This window comes from Elgaria multicarinata, chromosome 22 (assembly GCF_023053635.1).
Source record: "Elgaria multicarinata webbii isolate HBS135686 ecotype San Diego chromosome 22, rElgMul1.1.pri, whole genome shotgun sequence".
Classification (NCBI taxonomy): Eukaryota; Metazoa; Chordata; class Lepidosauria; order Squamata; family Anguidae; genus Elgaria; species Elgaria multicarinata.
In genome coordinates, this window is record NC_086192.1 from 2,710,257 (window position 1) to 2,735,233 (window position 24,977).

The 24,977-nt window shown below is 50.6% G+C and overlaps 1 protein-coding gene across 5 annotated transcripts in view; it reads right to left on the reverse strand.

Moving 5' to 3' along the window:
- The window catches only part of NCOR1 (nuclear receptor corepressor 1), a 94,078-nt gene that overhangs the window by 28,657 nt on the left and 40,444 nt on the right, over nt 1-24,977 (reverse strand). For all 5 annotated transcript variants that reach the window (XM_063146442.1, XM_063146439.1, XM_063146441.1 and 2 more), the window contains 8 exons: nt 20,359-20,489; nt 18,505-18,719; nt 12,813-12,875; nt 5,881-6,020; nt 5,421-5,547; nt 4,315-4,873; nt 1,884-2,013; nt 957-1,170 (listed from right to left, as the gene is read on the reverse strand). In XM_063146442.1, the coding sequence (XP_063002512.1) occupies nt 957-1,170; nt 1,884-2,013; nt 4,315-4,873; nt 5,421-5,547; nt 5,881-6,020; nt 12,813-12,875; nt 18,505-18,719; nt 20,359-20,489 (1,579 nt within the window). The remainder of the gene's footprint in view (nt 1-956; nt 1,171-1,883; nt 2,014-4,314; nt 4,874-5,420; nt 5,548-5,880; nt 6,021-12,812; nt 12,876-18,504; nt 18,720-20,358; nt 20,490-24,977) is intronic.

Here is a 24,977-nt window from a genome sequence, read left to right on the forward strand (position 1 = left end):
TCGTTTTCCTGATTGCAGCTAAGCGGCTCTTGGAGACTTTTTCGGCTGAGGAGCAGGAGGAAAGACTTTGAATAGAATTACAAAAGCCCTGCTGCTCTTTAAGCTAAGATTTATTTATTTATTTATTTATTTAAAAAAAGAGGTTCTGGATGCATTTGCAGTGGGTGAACTCCCACCTTCGTCCTGCTCCCCAGTTCATTGGCAGAGAGCAGCAGCGACACCGTCCGCTTCTCTCTCGCCGTCCAGGCGATGTGTCCTCGCTTTTGCTGGCTTTTTCTCTGCACTTGTGCACAAGGCACAGCCCTCGGCCTTCACCCTTAAACTCAGGATGTCGCACGAATCGGACAGAGGGGTGAAGCTTGACCTGCTTTCGGAGTTCGGCCAGGCGGCAGATTTTCCAGGTTTGCTTTTTTTAATTTGCAGAAATAGATGTTTGCGCAAAGGGCGGCCAAACCCTGCGAAAATGACGCCTGATACTTGGCAAATTGGGCAAATGTCTATTTCCAGAAATAATAATAATAATAAAAAACTTTATGGAAAAAGTCCCCGGAATTCAAGGACAACTCACAGCTCGGCTCACAAACGCCCCACTTCCCTTCGGCCCTGCCTGCACGGCCCCCGGAACTCAGCGTCCAAGAGCATCTCTGAAATTGAACGCGGCCCACGGGATAGAAGAGGTTTGACGGCCCCGGCTGAAAGGAAACCTCACCAAAGACCCTTCAGGCCTAGCAGGGCATCAGCAGAGGCCCGGCTTTGCGCACAGAAGGCCCCGGGGTGTGTGTGTGTGTGTTAAACCCCGTCGTTTCCAGTTAAAGGATTCGGTTGCAGGAGATGAGAAAGTCCCTTCTCTACCCTTGCTGCTGGTGACCCGCTGCTATTCGGAGGAGACGAACCCGGGCGAAACGGAGCGAGGGCCAGAGCCGCTCCGGTATCGCTGGGGTCCGCCGCTGACCTACCGTCCCAGTCGACGCTGGGGCTCTTCGCTGGGCCGCAGGGGCTGGCCGACCGCCGGCAGTCCACCTCCATCTGCTCCTGCCGCTGCCGCTGCAGCTGCTGCTGCTGCTGCTCCTCGAGCACGGCGGACTTGTGCATGGCCTTGATGTGCTGCTGGAAGAGCGCGTAGCCACTCATGGGGATGCCCTGGGGCAGCCCGGGCAGCGTCGAGGAGACCTGGGAGAGAGGAGAGAGGGAAAGCATGAAAGGGCAGCCACGAAGCACCCGGCGTTGCGATCCCACCGCTGGGGAAGCCTCCTCAGAGGCTCTCGGTCTCCGGCCCGATGGATGAGCCCCCATCCCCGCTGGTGGCCCTGGGCCTGCAGGACTGAGCGGGAGGCACACTCAGGCGTCATCCACCGTGCAGGCAACGGAGGGCTGCTGAGAGGCTGCATTCCCCCCCCCCCCGGAAGAGCCGCATGGCGAGGGGACCGGCCAGAGGGCACCCCGTTGGGAGAGGGTGCCCGGGATCAGGGGGCGGCAACCTTTTCAGCCCACAGCCACGTTTATTCATTTGAGAATCCCTCTTGGGAGCCACCACTAAATGGCTGCTGGGGAAGGTGTGGCAAAGGAGAAGTCACCCGCCCCAAAGACAGAGCCCGAATCCCAACACACGAAACGACGCTTTGGAAGCCAGTTTTCGGCATCAAGAGAAATCAATTTCACAGCAATCCGAGCTTCCGGTCGAGAAAATTTGTGATTGAAAAAGAAGTGGGAGAGGTGGGTCACCTTGGCAGGTGCCAAGAGAGCTGTCCGAGGGCACACAGGTACCCACAGGCACAACACTGACCGGGAGGAACTGCTGTCCGACAAGTCGGGTGCTCTCGCGCTGAGCTACGCCCAGCTAGAGATGGGTCGTCCCCGCGCCCCCGCCATCGCTGCGAACGTACCATGGGAGGTATCACTGCCGCCCGATGCTGCAGCTGCTGAAGGTCAAGCGGCCCTTGCTTGATCGCGGAGGAGATGAGCAGCGGCCCCGTGGGATTCAGCAGGGAAGGCTTGGAGTCTATCGTAAAGATCCTGGAAAGTGGGGGGAGAAACAGGATTAAAACCAAACCGAACGAAGGTGATAGAATGCACGGGTGGACAGCCTGGACTCAGCCACGCCGGCAGGGGCTTCTGGGAGTTGGCAGTCTCGAACCTATGGGGGACCTGCCTTCTGCCCACCCCGGGTCCAACCTGAGAATTCTGAACTTCGCAGAAAGGCATGTTCTGGATAAAGGAGGCTCGATAAATTGACCCTTCTAACTGGGGGCGAACTGGACCACTTAGTTGGACAGCATTATAACAGAGCCGCATTTGAGTTTGGCCTCAAGGTACTCTGAATTTAGAAATAATGGGATGATATTTGCATATTTTCCCTGGGAAAATTATGGAGCAGATTATAAAGAAGTCAATCTGTAAACACCTTGAAAACAATGCGGTGACTACTAGAAGCCAACATGGATTTGTCAGGAACAAATCCTGTCAGACTAATTTGATCTCATTTTTTGATCCGGTAACCTCCCTTGTGGACTGTGGGAATGCTGTGGACGTCATATATCTTGACTTCAGCAAAGCTTTTGACAAAGTGCCCCATGATATTCTGATTAACAAACTAGCTAAAAGTGGGCTAGATGGAACAACTATTAGGTGGATTCACAGTTGGTTACAGAATCGGACTCAAAGAGTGCTTATCAACGTAACCTTCTCAAACTGGGGAGAGGCAACGAGTGGGGTGCCGCAGGGCTCAGTCCTGGGCCCAGTGCTCTTCAACATTTTTTAATGATTTGGACGAGGAGGTGCAGGGAACGCTTATCAAATTTGCAGATGACACAAAATTGGGTAGGATAGCTAATACCCTGGGAGACAGAAACAAACTTCATATGCTGAAGTGATGGGCGGAAAACAACAGGATGAAATTTAATAGGGATAAATGCCAAGTTCTACATTTAGGAAATAGAAACCAAATGCACAGTTACAAGATGGGGGATACTTGGCTCAGCAATACTACAAACGAGAAGGATCTTGGAATTGTTGTAGATCACAAGCTGAATACGAGCCAACAGTGCGATATGGCTGCAAGAAAGGCAAACGCTATTTTGGGCTGCACTAATAGAAGTATAGCTTCCAAATCACGTGAGGTACTGGTTCCTCTCTATTCGGCCCTGGTTAGGCCTCATCTAGAGTGTTGCGTCCAGTTCTGGGCTCCACAATTCAAAGGCGCAGACAAGCTGGAGTGTGTTCAGAAGAGGGCAACCAGGATGATCAGGGGTCTGGTAAAGAAGCCCTATCAGAAGAGACTGGAAAAACTGGGCATGTTTAGCTTGGAGAAGAGAAGATTGAGGGGAGACATGAGAGCACTCTTCAAATACTTAAAAGGTTGTCACACAGAGGAGGTTCCAGGATCTCTTCTCGATCCTCCCGGAGTGCAGGACACGGAATAACAGGCTCAAGTTAAAGGAAGCCAGATTCCGGCTGGACATCAGGAAAAACTTCCTGACTGTTAGAGCAGTACGACAATGGAATCAATTACCTCGGGAGGTTGTGGGCTCTCCCACACTAGAGGCCTTCAAGAGGCAGCTGGGCAACCATCTGTCAGGGATGCTTTAGGGTGGATTCCTGCATTGAGCAGGGGGTTGGACTCGATGGCCTTATAGGCCCCTTCCAACTCTACCATTCTATCATTCTATAAGCAAAGTATCTGTTGGCTTGAATATTCCTAAATTCAGAATACTTTCACTCTGGCCAGGTTCAATGTTCTGCCTTCGGCCCTTTTGGATGAAAGGTTTGGAAATATACCCTACCAAGAACACGTGGGCCCCTGTGAGATCAGTAAAGTGGAAACACTAGGCCATGTTCTGCTGTATTGCTCCTTTTACTAGGATTTGAGACAAACATTTATAAACCCTTTCTTGCAACGAACCCCCGGGTAGATCGGAGGAATACTACCTAAAACTTCTTCTATCGGATCCGAATCCTCAGTTTACTCTAAAAGTGGCGAGTTTTTTTGTGGCGGCCGTAAGCCAACGGAAATGGATGTTGAAGAGTTTTATTGCTGAACAAGAATATTTTAGATTCAGGCTGGGACTGCTGTGTTTTTATGTATGTATTTTACTGCGTGCATTTTATCAGGGTTCTTACTGCTATTACTGATGATGTTTTCTGCTGTTCTGATCCGTGACCAAAATAAATAAACTGAACCCGGAGTACACTACGCTGGCCCGTTCCCCTCGTTTGCCCGGAAGGGCCAGTTCCTTCCTCTCAAACTCTCAGAGTTCTCCCTTCAACTGGAAAGGAGGAGGAAGAGGCCCTGTGGCAGTGCCAGGCCCCAGGCTTCACCTCGGCCTCTCGGGCTCTCCATCGACGTCCTCGTCGGCACTGCAGGTGGCGCTGGAATCGTTGTCCGAGTTGGGGTCCGTCCTCTGAGGGCCCACCGGCGGGGCCAGGCTAAAGTCCATCGCCTCAGGGGGCTCCAGCTTCTCCTTCAGGAGGCCCTCGTCCCTCTCTTTGGTGTCGTTTTCCGTCTTGACCTGAATGTCCTCCGGGACCCTCGTATCGGGGTCCTCGGGCTCCGGTTTGGGGTGCGCGGGGAGATTGAGGACGGGCTTGGTGTCAGCCAGCTGGCCGCGGCTCTCCGCCTCCATCGGCTCCTCCGCCTCAGCGGTCGCCTCCTCCTTCACCTGCAGGCCGGTGCTCTCGGGTTCCGACTTCGCGCCCTGGTTCACCGAGGGAGGGGACCCGGCAGGGGCCGACGTCACAGCCGGTTCCTGCTCAACCTCCGACTCGGCGGCGGCGATCCTGGAAGAGCCGTTCTCGGGAGGGGCGTCTTCCGAGGGCTTGGCGGCCTCCGCCGGAGAAGGCGACGGGGCGCTCTCGGTGTCCGAGCTATTTTCGGCACCTGGAAAGGCATTAAGCCAAGCGTAAGCACCCGAACGGTAATTAAGAAGATTTAACTGGATGCCGGACGATTTACCACTCAGCACCACACGGCATGCGAGGATAGGAGCAAGGCTTCGGTTTTGTACTCTGTCAACTGCGCCAAACCAAGCCGAGCTCCTTCCTGTGCGATGCAGGGGAAAGTCGGCCATTTTGTCATCTCCTCAGCTAAAATTGCTGGTTCCCACTCTGGACTTCTCTGGCCCTCGCTACTGAGGTCTTCTCCTCCAGGACCACTTGCCTTGCCAACCGGAATTTGACTTGCCACTTCCCTCTCATTGCTCAAAACACCCTTCTGGTGCCCTCCGGATATGGACTCCAACTCCCAGCATTCCTGCCGCTGGCTGGGAATGATGGGAGCTGCAGTTCAACACTTCTGGACTATGACGACCTTCATAATTAACAGAGCCAACTTCTGAAGGAGGTTGTAGAGCGCAGGCAAGGCCACAAAATGCACAACTCTGACGGGAACCCCAAAACCCCAACGGGTGCGGCATTTCTGGAGTCACCTTCACTGTCTTCCGGGTTCTCTTCTTCGTTGGAGGCTTCGATGTCCTCGTCCTCCTGTGCCGAGACCGTGGAGGCCACGCTTTCACACTGGGAGACTTCGCGCTCCTCACGGGGCCTTCGAGAAGACTTTTTTTAAAAAAACGAAGAAGGAGAAGAAGGCAAGGAGAAAGACGGGGTCAGGATCACCCAGATCTGAACGCAGCTCCCCTCCCACCCCACAGAACGGAGTTTATTGCTTTGGCTGGACTCCTCCCACCAAGAACGGCCTCCTGCTAAAATGGCATGAGCCAAGCCTCCCTTCCAGATGGTTTTGGACTACAAGTCCCATCAGCCCCACGGTCGGGTTACGGCTTCCAATTCACAGCCCCTTACAGCTCTCAATTCCCGCTGTGCTCCCCGCTCCTCGCTGGAAGGAGCGCCCCCACGCCCACCCCCGCTGCAAGCCCAGTCCTTGCTCACTTTTTGCTTGTATTGCTGGAGGAGGCTGTCGAGATTGTGCCTCCTTTTATAGTTGAAGTAGAAGTTTTTGCACTGGGCTTCGCTCTTCGTCCCCACCATCTTGGCGATGGCCGCCCAGTTGCGGCCGTGCTCCACCAGCCCTGTCGAAACAAAAAGGACGACCCTGGTCAGTCGCTGCTTTTCGCCCTACGCCTGCAAGGAAAACACCGGGTCTCCTCAACGACGGGACTCTTCATTTACAAAGCGCCTCACGTTTCTCAAAACTCGCCGCTCGCCTGCTTACAAGCTAAACAGTTCACTTAGCATGTTTACTCCGCATGTTTACATTACATTGACATGTACATTACATGTTTACATTCAAGAGGCAGCTGGACAACCATCTGTCAGGGATGCGTTATGGTGGATTCCTGCATTGAGCAGGGGGTTGGACTAGATGGCCTTGTGGGGCCCTTCCAGCTCTGCTATTCTATGATTCTCTATGATTCTGTGACTTGAGGCGGCTCACCATGCAAGAGGAACAAATAATTAAATACAATCACCACCATAAAACAAAAGACATCATAAAACATCTTGGTACACGGATAAAACAGTGAGAGCCAGTGTGGTGTAGTGGCTAAGGTGTTGGACTGGGAGTTGGGAGATCTGGGTTCTAGTCCCTGCTCGGCCACGGAAAATCCCTGGGTGACTTTGGGCCAGTCATAGACTCTTAGCCCAACCTCCCTCACAGGGTTGTTGTGGTGAGGATAAAATGGAGAGGAGGATTATGCATGCCGCCTTGGGTTGCTTGGAGGAAAAATGGTGGGCTATAAATGCAATAAATAAATAATAAAAGGGAAGAGGAGGGTCCCAGAAACCCAACACGGCTTCTATAGGCACAATAACAGATGAGAGGGGGGTGACGGGTGAGAAGACAGCAAGCAAATTCAGTCACCAAGTCGTTAAAAAAATAAGTTAAAAAGCTCCATAAACATTTAGACATTTAGACAACGGCCGAGAGGCGGTTCTGCGGTTGGGCTTGGCCTTTCATGATTAAAGTGCAATGGGGGATTGATGCGCAATGTTTAGTAGGGACTCTTGAAGCACTCTTCAAGCACTTGAAAGGGTGTCACCCAGAGGAGGGCCAGGATCTCTTCTCAATCCTCCCAGAGTGCAGGACACGGAATAATGGGCTCAAGTGACAGGAAGCCAGATTCCGGCTGGACATCAGGAAAAACTTCCTGGGCTATTAGAGCAGTACGACAATGGAACCAGTGACCTAGGGAGGTTGTGGGCTCTCTCACATGAGAGGCCTTCAAGAGGCAGCTGGACAAGCATCTGTCAGGGATGCTTTAGGGTGGATTCCTGCCTTGAGCAGGGGGTTGGACTAGATGGCCTTGGAGGCCCCTTCCAACTCTGCTATTCTATGATTCCATTATTGAAGCAGAGGGACGACGACAATAATAACACCAGAACAAACCTCACAGCCAGACAACTGCAGTGTGCAATGACTAGCAGGATGGGAAGGGTAAAAGGGTGTTATCAAGCCCTGGATTTGTTTTATGGTTCTGGCTGACTGCAGTTCTTAGCTATACGTTGTTTCGGCAAGTGCTGCCCTGCTTGCGTGTTTTTATGTGAATGGCTTTCAAGCTTTGTATACTGCATGTTTTTCAATGGTTTTTTAATCTTCATAAACCAGCCAGAGATTCAGCTATGGAGTGGTACAGAAATCATCATTGTCATCATACTCAAAATAATCATAATAACGAGGAGGAAAAATCTCTCTCCACCTCCAGTCTGTTGGAGATCCAGCGTGTACCATTTGACAGATGGGTAGGAAGAAGAAGAAGAAGAAGAAGAAGAAGAAGAAGAAGAAGAAGAAGAAGAGGAAAAGAGAGAAAAATCTACACCACTGGCTATGGAAGTCAAAGAACTATGGCAACAGGAAAAGGTCACAATTAGTCCTTTAGTCACATCAGTCACTGGCATCACATCACAAAACTATACAGAAAACCTCCAGGAACTGGGCCTAGCAAAATGCATCCACACCACCATCCAGAAAGCAGCCATAATTAAAACCTGCTCAATTGTCACGAAATTCCTGAATCTGTAAAAGACAGCATGACCCGGCAAAGCCCGTCATGTCCGGCTAGAAAAAAAACGCTACGAGCGAGAAAAGAGAGATAATGGTGATGATGATAAATCATCATCACTACAGCCACCGACTCCAGGGGCATAGAAAGAAACGGGGGGGGGGGGGGTGGCTACGCGGAAGACAAGCAGGCGTTCTTTGTGTCTTCAAGAAATCCCCTGAAGACAAAGAAGAGAATGGAGAAGATGTTCCCCAAACTGATGCCCTCCAGATGTGGAGGGATGCTGGGAGTTGGAGCCGCTACATCTGGACAGAGCCGGGTTGGGGAGAGGAGAGCCAGCAGGGGAGAGAGGCTCGGAGTGTGGCAACGAGGGACAGGGCCTTTTCGGTGGTGGCCCCCAGACTATGGAACGATCTCCCTGACGAGGCTCGCCTGGTGCCAACGCTGCTATCTTTCCGGCGCCAGGTTAAGACTTTCCTCTTTGCCCAGGCATATGGCGGCACATCTTAATCACCCGCGTTTAGTTTTTAAACAGCTTTTAATGCTTTATGCGTGTATGTTCTGTGTTTTAGAATTTTAAATTTTGTATACTCGTTTTTATCTTAATTTTAGGATTTCTGAAAACCGCCCAGAGAGCCCTGGCTATGGGGGTGGTATAGAAGTGCAATAAATAATTAAATCAATCAATCAATCAATCTCCATGCATAAACCGGGCCTACAATCCTTCTCTCCAGAGGCTGGAATTAGCCTCTTTTCCCACACGGCAGGACTGAAGCGCTCTGAGGACAGGATCAACGCTCCGTGAGGTCAAACCATGGCAGTGCCCAGAAGAAAAAGAAGGGGGGGAACACCGCCCAGCTCTCCTGACCCGGCAGCACCGAGGGCTTATCTGCTGGATCATGCTGTCTCCCTGGTTGACATAACCTAATTCTCCCTGGGCCCATAAAGCTGCTCACCCCCACCGCCTCCCGACAGCCAGTATTAAGCACAGGGCAGCAGAGAGAGACAGACAGAGTAGGGCAAAAATGGAGCTAAGATCAAGGACGACATCGTCGCCCCGATCAGATGCCACACGGTGACGTAAGGTTGAAATCCTGGCTGGGGATCTTTTTCAGAGCGCCGGCTTGGGGGGCTGTCGTTCCCTCTAAGCGCGGAAACCGGTGCCTCCGTGCCGACAGGAATGGACCACGGAGGAGGGGAGGGGAGGTTGCACTTAGAAAAGGGAAGGCAGCATCCGTGCGCTCAGGAGGACTCGCAGAGGGACCAAAGAAAGGAAAGGACGCCGTTAACACCCCCGTGTCTTCTTGTTTATCATTGCAAGCTGATCCAGGGACCTGTTTTGGGTGAAGGAGCGGGCTAAAAGTGCTGCAAATAAATAAAATCGAGAGGAGGGCAGGTGCGGAGGAGTCACCTGGGACCAAGGGACACGGAGCTGTACGGAAATGGGAGGAAAAAACCCAAAGGGGAGTGAGGGAGCCTGGTGCCCTCCAGTTGCTTTTGACTACAACACCCATCACCCCCAGATGATGGGAGGTGTAGTCTGACACATCCGGAGGGCGGCAGAGTGAGGGAGGATGGGTTATAGTTATCCTGACGGAAGGTACGGCTAGTTTCCAGTCCCCTCTAGCACGGAGGTAGGGTATACTACAGCATTTTGCTGCAGGTCCTACTCGGCGAGGTGGGAATACTTTCGGTCACATTCTGGCGTGACCAACTAAGAACATCCTTTGCAGATTGGGGGAAGTCTGAGGCAGGTTCTCAGCGGGAAGGAGGGTTTAGAAACCCTCACCCCACCCTAGGGCATCTCCAAACACACCCTTTCAGAGGCTAACAAATATATATTCTGCGACGTAAACTTCCCAGGGTGGGTGGGGACCCACTTTGTCAAACGCAGGAAGTCAACAGAGATGGTGAGAGCAGCCAGGAAGCGGGGTGTTACGGAGTGAAACGAGAAGACTGGAGACAGATCAGGAGGAAAGCAAAACCAAACCAAACCAAACCAAAGCACAGACGTATCGAAGTCACCGAGGCAGGCGAAACATTCAGCGTTGGCTTTTGGCCCGGGCTTCCAACTGGAACAGAACCTGAACCAGTATTGTAGTGTTGTTGTTTTAAAAGGAAAGGTTTCGTTGGAGTCTGAACTGGGATAGAGGGGAAGAAAAGTGGCAGTTGCCAGGATATCAACAAAAAATATCCACCAATAGAATTAGAATTGAAGATTGGTAGTCCTACAGGCAGCAAGTCATGAGCACAGAAAACCCAAAACATCTGGGGTGGTTTTTATACATTTTTAGGCTGCCCAGGGGGTGGGGTGGGGTGGGGTCTGTGCCGTGGCCTCTTTCAAGCACTGGGCAAATCAAGTCATACAAATTAAAACCATGCATTGGACGGTCGCGGTATTTACATTTCTTTGAATGGTAGTAGTATTACTACTATTATTATTACCGTTGTAAAACGTGGGTTTTTTTTGCTTTGCTTTGCTTGTTTATGCAACAAACCAGATCAAAATCCCTTTGTCGGAATTGAGAACTAGTTTGCTATAGGCATTTTAAGGTTGTTGTTTTAAAGAAATATCTTGCTATTAAATTCCCACGTGCTTCGCTGGAGCTGCGGTTGAGAAATAGCTGGAACAAACGGCACGCTAAGCATCAGCCCACTTTACGCACCGATATCAACGTGGTGGATTTTTATAAAAGATTTGGGAGGCGTCAGGAGGGCGGGTGGAGAAGGGGTCCAAGCAAAACAAAAAGCTGCTCGATTCCACAGTCAAAGCACTCCACTATTGCTGGGAATGATGGGAACTGTAGTCCAACACTCCAGGGGAAGGCTTGTCCCCATGACCCAATTCCACCTCACTTGAATAGAAGGAGCCCTTTCCAAGTTCTTTGGCAGAGGTCAACCTCAGCTACCGAGGAGCAGCAGTTGGTGCTCAAGAATAAACCGGTGCCCTCGCATCACATTTTCCCAAACGTTTCATTCTCACGTAGCTATAATACTTTTTGGGAAAGAACCCCCTAGAACACAGAGAGGCCAGGCACCGAGCCCACAGAAGTTCTGCAAGAACCGACCTAGAATCATAGAATCGTAGAGTTGGAAGGGGCCTCTAAGGCCATGGAGTCCAACCCCCTGCCCAATGCAGGACTCCATCTGAAAGGCCTACCCAGCTGAATTTCAAGATGCCTTTTTTAATGGTGTGCTGCTTTTAATGATGCACCGGTTTTAAACGTTTGAATTAGTTGTATGTATTTTATGGTGGTTTTATTTGTATTGTACCCCGCCTCGATCCAGAGGGAGAAGCGGGTAACAAATAAATAAATATATTATTATTAAAGCATCCCTGACAGAGGGTTGTCCAGCTGCCTCTTGAATGGCTCTAGCGTGGGAGAGCCCACAACCTCCCTAGGGAACTGGTTCCATTGTTGTACTGCTCTAACAGTCAGGACGTTTTCCCTGATGTCCAGCCGGAATCCGGCTTCCTTTAACTTGAGCCCGTTATTCCGTGTCCTGCACTCTGGGAGGATCGAGAAGAGATCCTGGCCCTCCTCTGTATGGCAACCTTTCAAGTATTTGAAGAGTGCTCTCATGTCTCCCCTCAATCTTCTCTTCTCCAGGCTAAACATGCCCAGTTCTTTCAGTCTGTCTTCATAGGGCTTTGTTTCCAGACCCCTGAGCATCCTGGTTGCCCTCCTCCGAGCCCCCTCCAGCTTGTCTGTGTCCAGAATCAGATGCAACATTCAAGATGATGCCTAACCAGTGCTGAAGAGAGGGAAACCAGTACCTCGTGCGATTTGGAAGCTGTGCTTCTATAAATGCAACCCAAAATGGTGTTTGCTTTTTTTTTTGCAGCCACATCACACTGTTGGCTCATGTTCAGCTTGCGAACTACAACCATTCCAAGATCCTTCTCACTTGTAGTATTGCTGAGCCCAGTATCCCCCATCTTGTAGGACACTTGGCTCAGCAATACTACAAGCGAGAAGGGTCTTGGAATGGTTGTAGATCGCAAGCTGAATATGACCTCCAGTATCCATTATCAAAGGAGCCCCATTTTAACGGGTACCTGCCTGTTTCAGCCTCAAAGTGTTTGTTAAAGGAGTATTCAAGGCCATCTACGCTCCCGAAGACAGCCCTTCCTAAATGGGCACCCTCTGGATGCCTTGGGGATGCTGGGAGTTGGAGTCCCAACCCATTTGGGGGGTGACAGGTTGGGGAACGCTCGACTGACCATCCAGACTTCAACCCGTCTGTAGCCCTGGGGAAAGAACGGTTCAAAATGGTATTTAGTGGGGTTCCCCCTGGCCCCTGCCAGCATTGGCTCAAACTGCCTGGTAAAATTAGAAAATCCTGCCACGCTGGAACCATCTCGGCCCGTTGGTTCTCCAAAGGGCTAGCAGAACCGCCGAAAGTTACGCTTGGGGTCAAAGGCCTCGCGGAGCAAGGAACTAAAGCCACAACCGGAGCCGCTAGAGGACAGAAAAGGGAAAATCAGCTTGGCATCACGCTTTCCATAAAAAGGACGGGGGGAAGGAGGTGAGCTAGGTCTTGTTCAGGTGCAGGATGGAACCCTTAAACCAGCAGGGGCCATGGCTCCACGGCAGGGAACTTTTCTTTGCACGTAGAAAGTTCATAGGCTTGTTCCTGAAAGACCTTGGAGACCTGAGTGGACAATACTGAAGCAGCCAGCCTGAGCTGATCTACGTCGGCTTCCTACGTTTTGAGCTCTCAGGAAAAGGTCCGGCGAGACTCCTTGAAAGGACGTTGCGTTAGTCCCAGGCACGTCCGCCCAGGGAACAGAACTCCACCCCCACGCCGGCCCCAAACTCTTCGCCTTTGCAAAAGAAACCCAACGAGGGAGAGCCTTACCTTTTTTTGCAACTTCCATTTCTTCTTCCGTCCAGCGGGAAGTCTCCACCGGCTCTGCTGAGGCTGGAACAGAGGAGGGAGGGAGAGAGAGAGAGAAGACGCCGTCAGATGGTGAAAGGGCCAGGTCTCGCGCGTTCGGCGTAATCTATTAATCTGTTTACATTAAGGCCTGCTCAGGCCGCTTGTGAAGGATGCCCATTGACAGCAGGAGGCAGTCGGCTCTTATTACATAAAAGAAAAAGAAAAACCTGGCCGAGGAGGGGGGGCGGAGAAAGAGAAGGGGAGAGATCCCGGGTGGGTGGGTGGGTGGGTGCGAAGGGGTGGGGTGAGCCGTGCAGAAAACGTTTGTGATCCTCCACATCTCTTCTTGGAGGACGTTAAGACAAACACGGGGCGTGACCCGCCGGAAAGTTCTTTCGGGTCGGCCCCATTGAACTGACTAAGGAGACGGCAGGGGGGGAAAGCAGCTCCCGGCCACTTGGGTGGGCGAACGTTTCCGGCGGGTCGTCCCCCTCCTTGCCCCGGCCAAGCGTAACGCCAGAGCAAAACTCCGTGTTAGAAGAAATGAAACGGGAGACGCAGCAGTCCCGCCTGGAGGTTGCTCCCAGCCCGAGTCTTCCCCGTAGCCGTACAACTTATCCCGTATCGTGACATCGTTTGGGGATGCGTTTCTCCACCCCACCCACCCCGTTCTGCGTTACCGGCCGCAAGGAGAGGCAGCGCATAAACCAGGGTGAGGACACGGGGGCAAGCATTACCACACATTGTGTTTCTTTATTCCATTGGTTGTATTATTAATTATTATTATTATTATTATTATTGCATTTATTTCCCGCGTTTTGTCCTCCAAGAAACCCAAGGCGGCGTACGTAATCCTCCTCCTCTCCATTTTACCCTCACAACAACAACCCTGTGAGGTGGGTTGGGCTGACAGCCTGTGACTGGCCCAAAGTCACCCAGTGGGTTTCCATGGCTGAGTGGGGACTAGAATCCGGATCTCCCGACTCCCAGTCTGACACTCTAGCCACTGCGCCACACTGCTGGCTCATTTGAGTACAGTTATCACCGCCCGCCCTTCCAAAGAACTCGACAGGATACATGATTCTCCCCCAAATTTAACCTCACAACCACCCTGGGAGGCAGGCTAGGCTGGGAGAGGGCACGCTCCACCCCCGGCCACTTTAGCCTGACAACCTAAACCAGCATCCTCCCACCCTGGTGTCCTCCAGATATTTTTGGACTTCAACCCCTATCAACCCCAGCCAGCATGGCCAATGGTCAGGAATGCTAGGAGTTGTAGTCCCCAAAATCTGGAGGTTGCCGGGGAAGGAGGCTGTTCACACACAGTGGCCAACCAGCTGTTGACCAGGGACCCACAAGCAGGACACAAGTGATATAGCACCCTCCCACCCATGTTCCCCAGCAACTGGTATGTATATAAGCTTACTGCCTCGAATCCCGGACGTAGCACGTGGCCATCAGGGCTAGTAGCCATGGATCGCCTTCATCTCCAGGAATTTATCCAACCCCCTTTTAAAACCATTCCAATTGGGTGGCTTTCACCACATCTTGTGGAAGTGAGTTCCACAGTTCAACTCTGCACTGGGCAAAGAAGTCCTTCCTTGGATCTGTCCTGAATCTCCCAAAGTTCAGCTTCATGGGATTCTAGCGTTATGGGAGAGGGAGAAAAATGCCTCCTTCTCCACACCGTGCATCATTTTGTACACCTCGATCCTGCCTCCCTTTCTCCAAACTAAACAATGCCAGCTGTCGTCACCTTCCCTCGCTGGGGAGATGCTCCAGCCCCTGGAACGTTTCAGTTGCCCTTTTCTGCATCTTGGGACGTTCTGCACGCAGAGCAGGGACTCTACCATTCAGCTACAGCCCTTCCCCTAAAACTAAACTAAAATTCTAGTCCTCATGGCTCTGAATAAAGAGCTAATATAAACAGGAGGGTTTTTTTCTCCAGCTCTACTGGGGGACTGAACCTGCTCTACCACGCAGCCATTTCTCCCCCCCCAACAGACTTGCAGCATCCTAGGACTCCTGTTCGCTCCGGGGCAAACTCAATGGGGCTGTTTCCGTGTGTGCCTGTGTGCACGCGCGTGTATTTTCACCACTAGTTGTTGTTAAAAAGTACACTTTGTACTTCTGCAAACCTGAACACTGTTTATTGCCCTCGCTGTTTCTTGGTGGCCCCACTTGGGCCTGATATCAGTTGGCACTCACCAGCCGAATTCACTATTAGAAGGAACGATTCCACTCGGAGATCCTAAACAAAGTGGGCCTTTTGCTTCCCAAGACATTGCTTGCAGGTGGTGCCTGCTGTATATTTTTATTCCTCCTCCGGGTGCCTACTCCAAGGGAAGCTCAGAGGACGGCAACAAGGGGGAGGGCCTTTTCAGTGGTGGCCCCCAATTATGGAACGATCTCCCCGACGAGGCCCGCCTGGCGCCAACATGGTTATCTTCTCGGCGCCAGGTCAAGATTTCTCTCTTCTCCCAGGCATTTAGCAGCCTACGTTGAGTTTTCCAGTCAATTCGGATCTATCTTTAGGTTTGGCTGAGAGCTTAAAGTTGTAATTAAACGGATGTTGTCTTTCTTTGTATGCCGTCTGTTTTACGTTTTTATGGTTATAAATTCTGTATATCGATGTTTAATGTTTTAACCGTTTGCAAGCCGCCCAGAGAGCTTTGGCTATGGGGCGGCCTAGAAATCTAATCATCATCATCATCTTCGTCTTTAACTCAGTGAATACTACTGCGTTCACTGTAATAATAATTCCTCCTTTTTAAAATTTCGGCTTACCTCCTGAGCACAGAATTGCATTGCATCGTGCTTTTTATTTAAAAAAGAAAGAAAAGGAAATTACTACAGAGATGTACCTACTCAGCAGTTATTCCTCACGTGGGCGACGGATTGGAGTTAACAGACCCGGGGCTATTGCAAAGAGCGAACATTCACTGAATTTCTTAAAACATCAATGCCATGTGTGCAATGTCTCGGCAGATGGACTGACCTGGTTTTTGTGTTTGTTTGCTTGTTTTTATTTGCCTCTTATTCTTTCAACTAGGGCAGCCAGTCCATGCAGATAGAAGAAAAGCTCCATACCAATTTGTCTGGAAACTATATTTACAAAAGCTGGGGGTGAAGGGGGCGGTGGCGGAAGAGAGCAGGAAGAAAAAGTGAGTGCAGAAAACCCTTTTTTTGTTCAGTGTTATCTGAGTGCCTGTCTGCGGCTGTATTTTCCTTAGGTGCTGTCTATTGTGTGATTAGGGACGTGCATCACTGTAAGAACATCAGAAGTGCCCTGATGCTGGATCAGACCGAGGGTCCATCTAGTCCAGCATTCGGTTCACACAGTGGCCAACCGGCTGTCAACCAGGGACCCATGAAGCAGGACATGGTGCAACAGCACCCTCCCGCCCATGTTCCACAGCAACTGGAGCACACAGGCCCACTGCCCAGGATACTGGAGGTAGCACACAACCATCAGGGCTAGGGGCCATCACTACAACTTGTGGCAGTGAGTTCCACAATTTAACTCTGCGCTGTGTGACGAAGTCGTTCCTTTGATGTGACCTGAATCTCCCACCAATTAGCTTCATGGGATATGATCCTGTTGGGTTCTAGTATTTTGAGAGAGGGGGAAAAATGTCACCCCATCCGCCTTTTCCACACCATACATGATTTTGTCCACCTCTATCCTGTCTCCCCTTAGCCTCCTTTTTTCCAAGCTAAACAATCCATTCTGTTGCCACCTTCCCCCCGAGGGGAGATGCTCCAGCCCCTGGATCTTTTCAGTTACTCTTTTCTGCACTTCCCCCCCCCCAGCTGTTTTATTGTCCCACATTTAGTATTAATTTAGCGATGCTTTCGTTAGTTTTATATTACGAGGGAGAGCGATGCCACGGACGGACGCTGTGTCTCTCCCGTGCGCATGGGACGTAGATTTATCCCTGAGCTATGTCTCCAGCAGATCAGAACTGCGAACGGATGAGATCTCAAACACAGGGACGGGCCGAGGATGGACGTGGCTTCCGTGGACACCAGCGCCCCACACAACCAGCTCCCTGTGCTCTTTCCTCCCCTGCATTTCCTGTCTCCAACAGTGTTTAGCACAACGATGTGCAAACCGAGGTATACGAGGGGTCCTTGGGAGAACCGGAAGCAGGTCGTGAGTTCCCACAAGGCCAGACTCCCCCATCCACAGACAAGGCTCCCTGTCGTTTTCCTGCCCATGCTGACGTTCCAGCTTTCTATTCACCTTCCATCAGGCAATTCTCCCGCTTCCCCCCCCCCCCCCATCGCTTGATAACCGAGCCTTCAACACAGGGGTGGGCAACTGTGGGAGCTCCGGGGGCCATTTTTGTCCCAGAAACATCCACCCGCCCCTCTGCTCCCCCAGCAATCCGCAGGGTGCTGCACAGTTTACGGGATGCCACCCCAAAGGGGAGGGAGGAATCGCTGACGTGCGGCCGAAATTCAGCAGCAAACCACTCTGCAGCATTAGTAAGGGTTTCCAGGCTAAATTTAATCCTTTTGGTGTTCGGTAGCGGCTACGGAGGACCAAAAGAATCAAATTTAGCTCACAAACTTGTCCCTTTCGATCCTTTAGAGAGGGATGTTTTTTTAATTTGGGGCTGTGGCAGGGGGCAGGCAGGGCAGGGGAGCCCACGCCTGTCCCCTACCACACATCGACCATCTCTGCTTTACCCTGAGATGCTGGGGGGCAGGCTGGAACCGATGACCTGTCCACTAACCCGGGATCCTCCGCCACGGCTCGGAGTGCCTTTGACCATCTTCGGCTGGTTCGCCAACTACGGCCTCTCCTGGACAGGGATCGCTTGGCCACGGTGGTACAGGCATTGGTAGCCCCAAGGCTGGATTACTGCAACGCGCTCTACGTGGGGCTGCCCTTGAAGCTGCTCCGGAAGCTGGAGCTAGTGCAGAATGCTGCAGCTCTGCTGTTGTCTGGAGCTGCATGTAACTCCTCTGCTGAGGGAACTGCACTGGCTGCCCATTCGCTACCGGGCCAGGTTGAAGGTTCTTGTACTTGTGTACAAAGCCCTAAACAACTTGGGACCAGGATACCTGAGAGAGCGCCTTCTCCCTTACCAACCTGCCCGGTCACTGAGGTCATCTGAGGGCCTGCTCCTGGTGGTGCCACCTAGATCCATCCTCCGATTGGAATCCACCAGGGGAAGAGCCTTCAGCGTGGTGGCCCCCCTCCTGTGGAACTCCCTGCCTCTGGAGGTCAGGCAGGCTCCGACCTTGTACTCCTTTCGGCGCCTCCTGAAAACATCTTTATTCCAAGAAGCCTTTCTTTAACATGCAGCCTTGGATTTCTGATTTTTGCTTCTTTTTAAATTTTGTTTTAACTGTTTTATTCTGTTTTTATTTTAATTTTACCTTGTACACCGCTCCGAAATTTTTCTATGGGGAGCGGTATATAAATATTCTAAATAAATAAATAATAAATAAATAAGCTATGGCCCCTCCATCAACCTTCCGGGGGCAGCCAGCAAAGGCGCAGAGACGGGGCTTCCCCTTCCCCACTACTTCCAACCCTCCTTCAAGCCGCTTCGAGACCAGAGTCGAAAGAAGGGTCACGGGAGGAAAACATTTTCATGCCTCTGGCTGGCTGCAAATCCTCTGGACCAGACCCGATCCGCCTTCAGGCTCTACTTACAAGGTTCTGGTGGGGGAGGCAGCGGTGGCGGCGGTTCCTCAGTGGTGGCGTTGGCGGCGTTGGCGGCGGCCGCTTCGTTCGTCATCGACCGGGTGATCCGGCCCTTCCGCCGACCTTGGCTGTTGGCGGTCTTCCGGCCCCGCGGAGCTGCTTGCTCCCGTTCCTCCGGCTCTTCAGGGACAGCCTCGACCTTGTCTTTCTCTTTGATATTCTCCCTGAGAAGGAGGCACAGAGAGAATCGAGGAAGAGCGTGACTTTCTGACCCGAGGGTAGATAGCACCGGTCCCCCAAAGGCAAAACAACAACAACAGAGGAGGGCAACGAGGATAAATCAGGGGTCTGGTAAAAAAAAGCCAGAAGAGACTGAAAGAACTGGGCATGTTTAGCCTGGAGAAGAGAAGACGGAGAGGAGACATGATAGCACTCTTCAAATACTTGAAAGGTTGTCACACAGAGGAGGGCCAGGATCTCTTCTCGATCCTCCCAGAGTGCAGGTCACGGAATAAGGGGCTCAAGTGACAGGAAGCCAGATTCCAGCTGGACATCAGGAAAAACTTCCTAACGGTTAGAGCGGCATGACAATGGAACCAATGATCTAGAGAGGTGATGGGCTCTCCCACACTAGAGGCCTTCAAGAGGCAGCTGGACAGCCATCTGTCAGGGATGCTTCAAGTTGGATTCCTGCATTGAGCAGGGGGTTGGACTCGATGGCCTTGTAGGCCCCTTCCAACTCTGCTATTCTATGATTCTATAATTTCTTACCCTTTGGATCAAGGCAGGGAACAACATGAAGTGCAATACAATATTTATCAAACACATGAAACTGATTAAAAGAGCATATAAAACCATTACAACAAAAATAACAACTGGGACATCTTGAGAGTCTTAGGTTTTAAATGTGCCTGGATAGACCTGCCAGAGGCCAGTCCCAAGCGCCGAAAGCAATCTCTTTCATTGAACTGATTCGGGTCGATGTAGCCAGCTCGGGGTATCCGCAGCCCTCCTCATCGGGCAGGGAGGCCCGGTGAAGAATTCTGTGCAACTCAAAAAACTGAAAGAGCCAATTGTTTTTGAAGTCGGCCCCGGGAAAAGTTGATTTAAAATGACTTTTAACGCCGGGGCCTTAAGCTGCGGTAGACGTGTTGCCTCCTGCCCACCCCCCACCCCACTGTGCAGGTGGGCACAGCGGGGAGGGGGGAAGAATTCTCCAATCATTAAAAGAGAAAGGGTGAAGCCTACGAGCAGCCCTGCTGGATCAGACCAAGGGCCTCCCTAGCCTTGCGTTCTGTTCACACGGTGGCCAACCGCAACGCCCCAACAGAAAGCCCATAAGCAAGACAGCAGATTTAACCCCATAGACCCCACTCCCTCTCTCAGATTTCAACGCAAGTTTAAATTAAATTCATCTTAAGGTCGTCTCTCCGTGTCCCCTTGTTAGAGGAAGTTCATCACGTGGTGCTACAACACAGGGCCTTCTCTGCGTTGGCACTCTGACTTTGAAGCGGCACTAACGTGGGTATCTTTTCCGCACTGGGTCCAAACCTATTTATTCGCCCATGGATTTTAAGAATCGGCATGTTATTTGGTCCGCTCGGCTGTCCCTGAATTGTTTTCATGACCATTGTTTCGTGGTATTTGTATTGTTGGGGCTGGTTTTTATTCACGTTTCTTGACTGCCAGCTGCTCTCCAAGTGGGTGAATTGATTTTAAAATCAATTAAAATTTAATTGATTTTAAATCAACGAAACAGAATGTTTCCGGCTTTGGAAACAAATACTAAGGAAGACGGGTACAGATTGCACACATACAAACGTACATCACCCACCACAAAGAAACAGTGAGAAAAAAACTCACTTGGATTCTTCCTTTTCGTCTTTTTCCTCTTCATCTCTTTTTTCCTCCTCCTTCTTCTCGGTTTTCTCCGCTTTCTCCTCCTCTATTTTTTCTTCGACTTTTTCTTCTTGTGAGGGACGTGTGAGTTGTTGCTGAAATGGAAGTAATCGGGGTTACACAACATGACAAACTGGGGGGCTTGGGTCCGGGGTTGGATGAGAAGTCATAAGCTTTCTTCACTCCCCACTTAAGGTCCAATATGCAAACACGCACACTGGACCTTTTGGAGGAGGAAAAAAACCATTGAGGCTGAGCCATGGCATATTCCCACATGGGACAGCCTTGCAAAACTCAACGCAACAAGGGTTAGAAGTGCTCACATAAAGCTCAGCTGCCTGAAATCAATCAATCCAATTTATTATGGCAAACAGCCAGTAATAAAAACAAAATGAAAGAAAAACAAAATGAAAATAAAAAACTAGCCTGAAAGGGAAAAAAAAAACACACTATTGTCTTCCAGTTTACCAAAGAGAAAAAAAGGTTCCTTTTGCCTAGTCGCCTAGAGATAATTCTTACTCGTCAGAGGTGATTAGGCAAGCGGTGATTTACACACAGAGCAGGAAGGGTGGATTCTAGATGAATTTTGGCTTTGGCATTTCATGGTGAAAAGTAATTATTAACAGCGAGGTGGAAGAAACAAGAGTCAATAATATGTATGCTAAATAAATCAAATGGATGTTTGCCCGTGCCAACTGCCAATGAAGCGGAGCCAAACGACAGACCTGGATTGGTTTAGAACAGTCATCCTGGGCCCTTGCAAAGAACTATGGGAAATGCAATTCCATTACAGCGCTATAAATCTCCAGGAAGGAATGTTCAGCACCCTGATAGAACTACAAATCCCAGGATGCTTTCGGGGGGAAATCCACAATGTGAAAGGGTATAAATAAATAAATAAAAATGGCGGTGCTGGGCTACCCTTGAAAGGCACTAGCAGTAGGTAATCCTAGGGCGTACAGCCCACAAAAACTCACTTGCATCCTGCCAGGGGCTTTGCGTTGGAGAAGACGCCTTGGTGCTTCAGACATAGACACCATGCTTAGGTATGGTTCACGCGGCACGCTAAACCATAATGCTTATAGCACAAAATGCTTAACCCCTGTGGCTTAGCGTGTCGTGTGAACCATTCCTAACCATGGTGGCTCCATAGCCACGGTTTAAATACACTCACTGACCGTTTGCTGCAAAAGGGTTTCGCAGCCGTCCGAATGGCCCCACCCGAACGAAAACACGCAACACACCCAGACACACAAACACAGAAATACACACACACACACACACACACAGAGCGCCTCAGTTACAAGAAGTTCAGCTGTTTCAGTTCTAAAATACCCAAGTAATATTTAGATTAATAGGCTGGAGTATAGAGGTAGACGAAATTGAGTGGGGAGGGCCGGGGGGGGGGGGGGGAACTGGGTTATATTTCTGGCCCACAGGAAGACTCGAGAGAATGTCCCGGCCTTGCGTGATTTATTTAGAATAACCGAAAGGATTGCCAATGCAAATAATCCTACGTTGCACTCAGATGGAGAACCTACCAGATGGGATGGAGGGGAGAGAGAGAATGAATTTGTGTGTGTGGAGGGAGAGCATTTACTACATTTTAGAGAGAAGTGAAGTAGCAAAATCGCCTCAAAGACGGCACGAAATCCCTTCCTCCTGCAGGCTGAAATGGAGATCCAAAGCTTCCCGGACCTTTCCGTCAGCTCGGCAGGTGGTTGAAACAGGTAGCAGCCCCGCTGGGAAGCGATCCTGAAATGGCTACGGGCGGAACAGAGGGAGAAGGGCGGATCCGACCCATCGGGCGCAAGCCGCCAGGATCTTCACCAGCGCAAGACCCGTCGAAATTTATTTGTTATTTTTCTGAGACATTTCTGGGCCGCCTTTCGGGGCAGGAGTCCTCACGAGGCGACTTACGGCGATAAAATGCATAAAATATTAAAAGCGGTAAAAATGGGATCACAATAAAACAGCAATTAAAAACCAGCAAGAAATGAAGCGAGGCTACGCACGGAACACGGTGCATCACGCACCCCACGGGTGGATGGATCGTGCGACCCATTGAATTTAATGTTATTATATTAAGCAGCATATAAGTAAAGAAACTAAGTAAAGAAAGAAATGTCACGATGTGCGAGGTGGAAAAGGGTGTTTTTCCCCCCAGCACTTCCAGCTTGGATACAAAAATGCCTCAAGCCGGTTCTGATAAAAAGGGTTAAGAAATAGAACGAAAGAGGGGGGGAAACAGCTGCATGTTGTTAAGTGATACGACACGCTTTTAAAAAGAAAAAGGAAAAAAGGAGCGGGACTTTTCGTTGTAAAGGAGCCTTACGAAACACACACAACCGGTCTGCATACACATTTCCCAAATCCCGCCGTGCCGTATCAACGGATAGCTCAATTCTAAAAGAACCGGAGGTCACTTAATTTAAAAAAGAAAAAAGGCGGTTTTTAAAGGAAAAAACAGCAATTCCCTCTTGACGCTTTCACACCGGAGGCGGCACGCTGCGAAAACAAGAAACCCCGGGCAGCTTTGTTGACGCTCCCAAGCGTTTGCAGCTGAGCTCCAGCGTTACCTGGTTATTCCAAGTATTTGTTTAACGAGATGTGGGACGTGCCAAAGTTTTTTTTTTTTTAAAAAAAAAAGTTCAGCAAGACCGAGACGCAAAGGGTCAACTTTGCAAAGTTGCGGGGTGGCGGAGGAAGGAATCCCGTTCCTGACCCCAATTAGAAGGCTCCAATCGCTCGCTTCCTAATTTTAAAGATTCCCCCCCACTTCTGATATAAGCCGGTAATGGGATTAGAGGTGGCTTAACTAGCGAACCGAGCCTGTAACGCAGACGACACCGCCCCGCCCCCCCCTCCCGCCCCGGCCTAAAAAAGACAGTTCTGGAAACACAAACCTTCGCTGGGCTGTCGCCTCGCGGACCGACGTACCTGCACGCTCATCAGCTGCTTAAAAACCCTTTTACTATCCCCGGCCGGGGAGGGGCAGCTGCCGTGGGGGCTTTTTTTAAAAAAATAAAAAGAAGGCAAAGATTAAGGCTCAAAAGGACAGGGGAAGGCAGCAGAAGACGGCCTGCCCCAGCCGGGTTTCGATTCCGGGAAGGGAAAGGGGACGGACGGACGGTGTCATCCTACCCGCTTAAGCCGCCTAACTGAGCCGCCCCATCTCACACGCGGGTTTCTAATCCGGCCGGGGTCACGCGAGGTAATCCCCCTGGCGGAGAGGGGGCTTGATTGGCTGTCACAGACGCACCGCGCTTTCCCGTCTAGTCAGTTCGCCTGGACGTACCACCTGCCGCAAGAGACACGCGGACCGGTTTGTGGGGGGCGGACGGGACGACAGCGGCTCGTGCCCATTGCATAGCGGGGGGGGGGGGGGCTACCCAGGCACACGTTCCGCTCCCCGCAAGGGACAGGGGAGGGGAAATTCACATCCATTTCTTCCCCAAGGTTGTACAGCCGGCTCCGTCGGCACAACGATTTCAGACACTCAATGGTACGGGGAGTTTTTTTAGTGCTCATCTCTCTCTTCTCCTGCCTCTGTCTCTCTTTTCCAGCTGTCGGTTTGAGCGCTGAATGCCTCTGGAACAAGGACATTTCTCCCCACCCACCCCCGGCTCATCGTAGTATTAATTTCCGTTATTTGTTCATTTTATTTTATTTTATTTCTAGACCCGCCCCATAGCTGGAACTCTCTGGGCGGTTCACAAAACCGTTTCGCTGGGTAAAATCCACCAAACGTCCTACTTAAGAGTAGGCCAAATTGAAATGAATGAGACTTACATTAGCCGTGGCTAACTGAAGTCCTATTAATTTCAATGGGTCTACTTTGAAAAGGACTTAGATTTTTCCCATTATTTCCTTCCGTTATTTATTTCCATTACTTCAGTTATTTCCCTAATTAATATTATTTGTGACTAGCATTACTATTCTTAATTACTGTTAATTAACTTCCTGACTGTTAGAGCAGTACGACAATGGAACCAGTTACCTAGGGAGGTTGTGGGCTCTCCCACACTAGAGGCCTTCAAGAGGCAGCTGGACAACCATCTGTCAGGGATGCTTTAGGGTGGCTTCCTGCATTGAGCAGGGGGTTGGACTTGATGGCCTTGTAGGCCCCTTCCAACTCTGCTATTCTATGATTCTATGATTACTTTTTAGATGCCTCTCAAAGAAAAAGACTCAAGAGATTTTGTGACAAAATGAAAACGTACGGAATTTGTAACAGCTAAAAACAGTTATCCGTTAACAGAACTTATCACCCCATAAAACAACTAAAATATCAGTGAGAACCAAAACAATTCAACTGATGCATTAATGAGCTCATCATATGCCAAGGAAGCTTGTCAGAAGGGATTCTGTTTTCCCAGTCCCTGGACAGCAAATGAGGGCTTGGTTGAGGCTTGCAGGATCCTGCATTGAGCAGGGGATTGGACTCGATGGCCTTGTAGGCCCCTTCCAACTCTGCTATTCTATGATTCTATGATCAACTTTGTGGTTTTGTATTTACTAGAAACCAGAGAGATCCACCAGCCAGCGATGGGTGCAAAAGACCTACAGTTGGAATCCAAGAG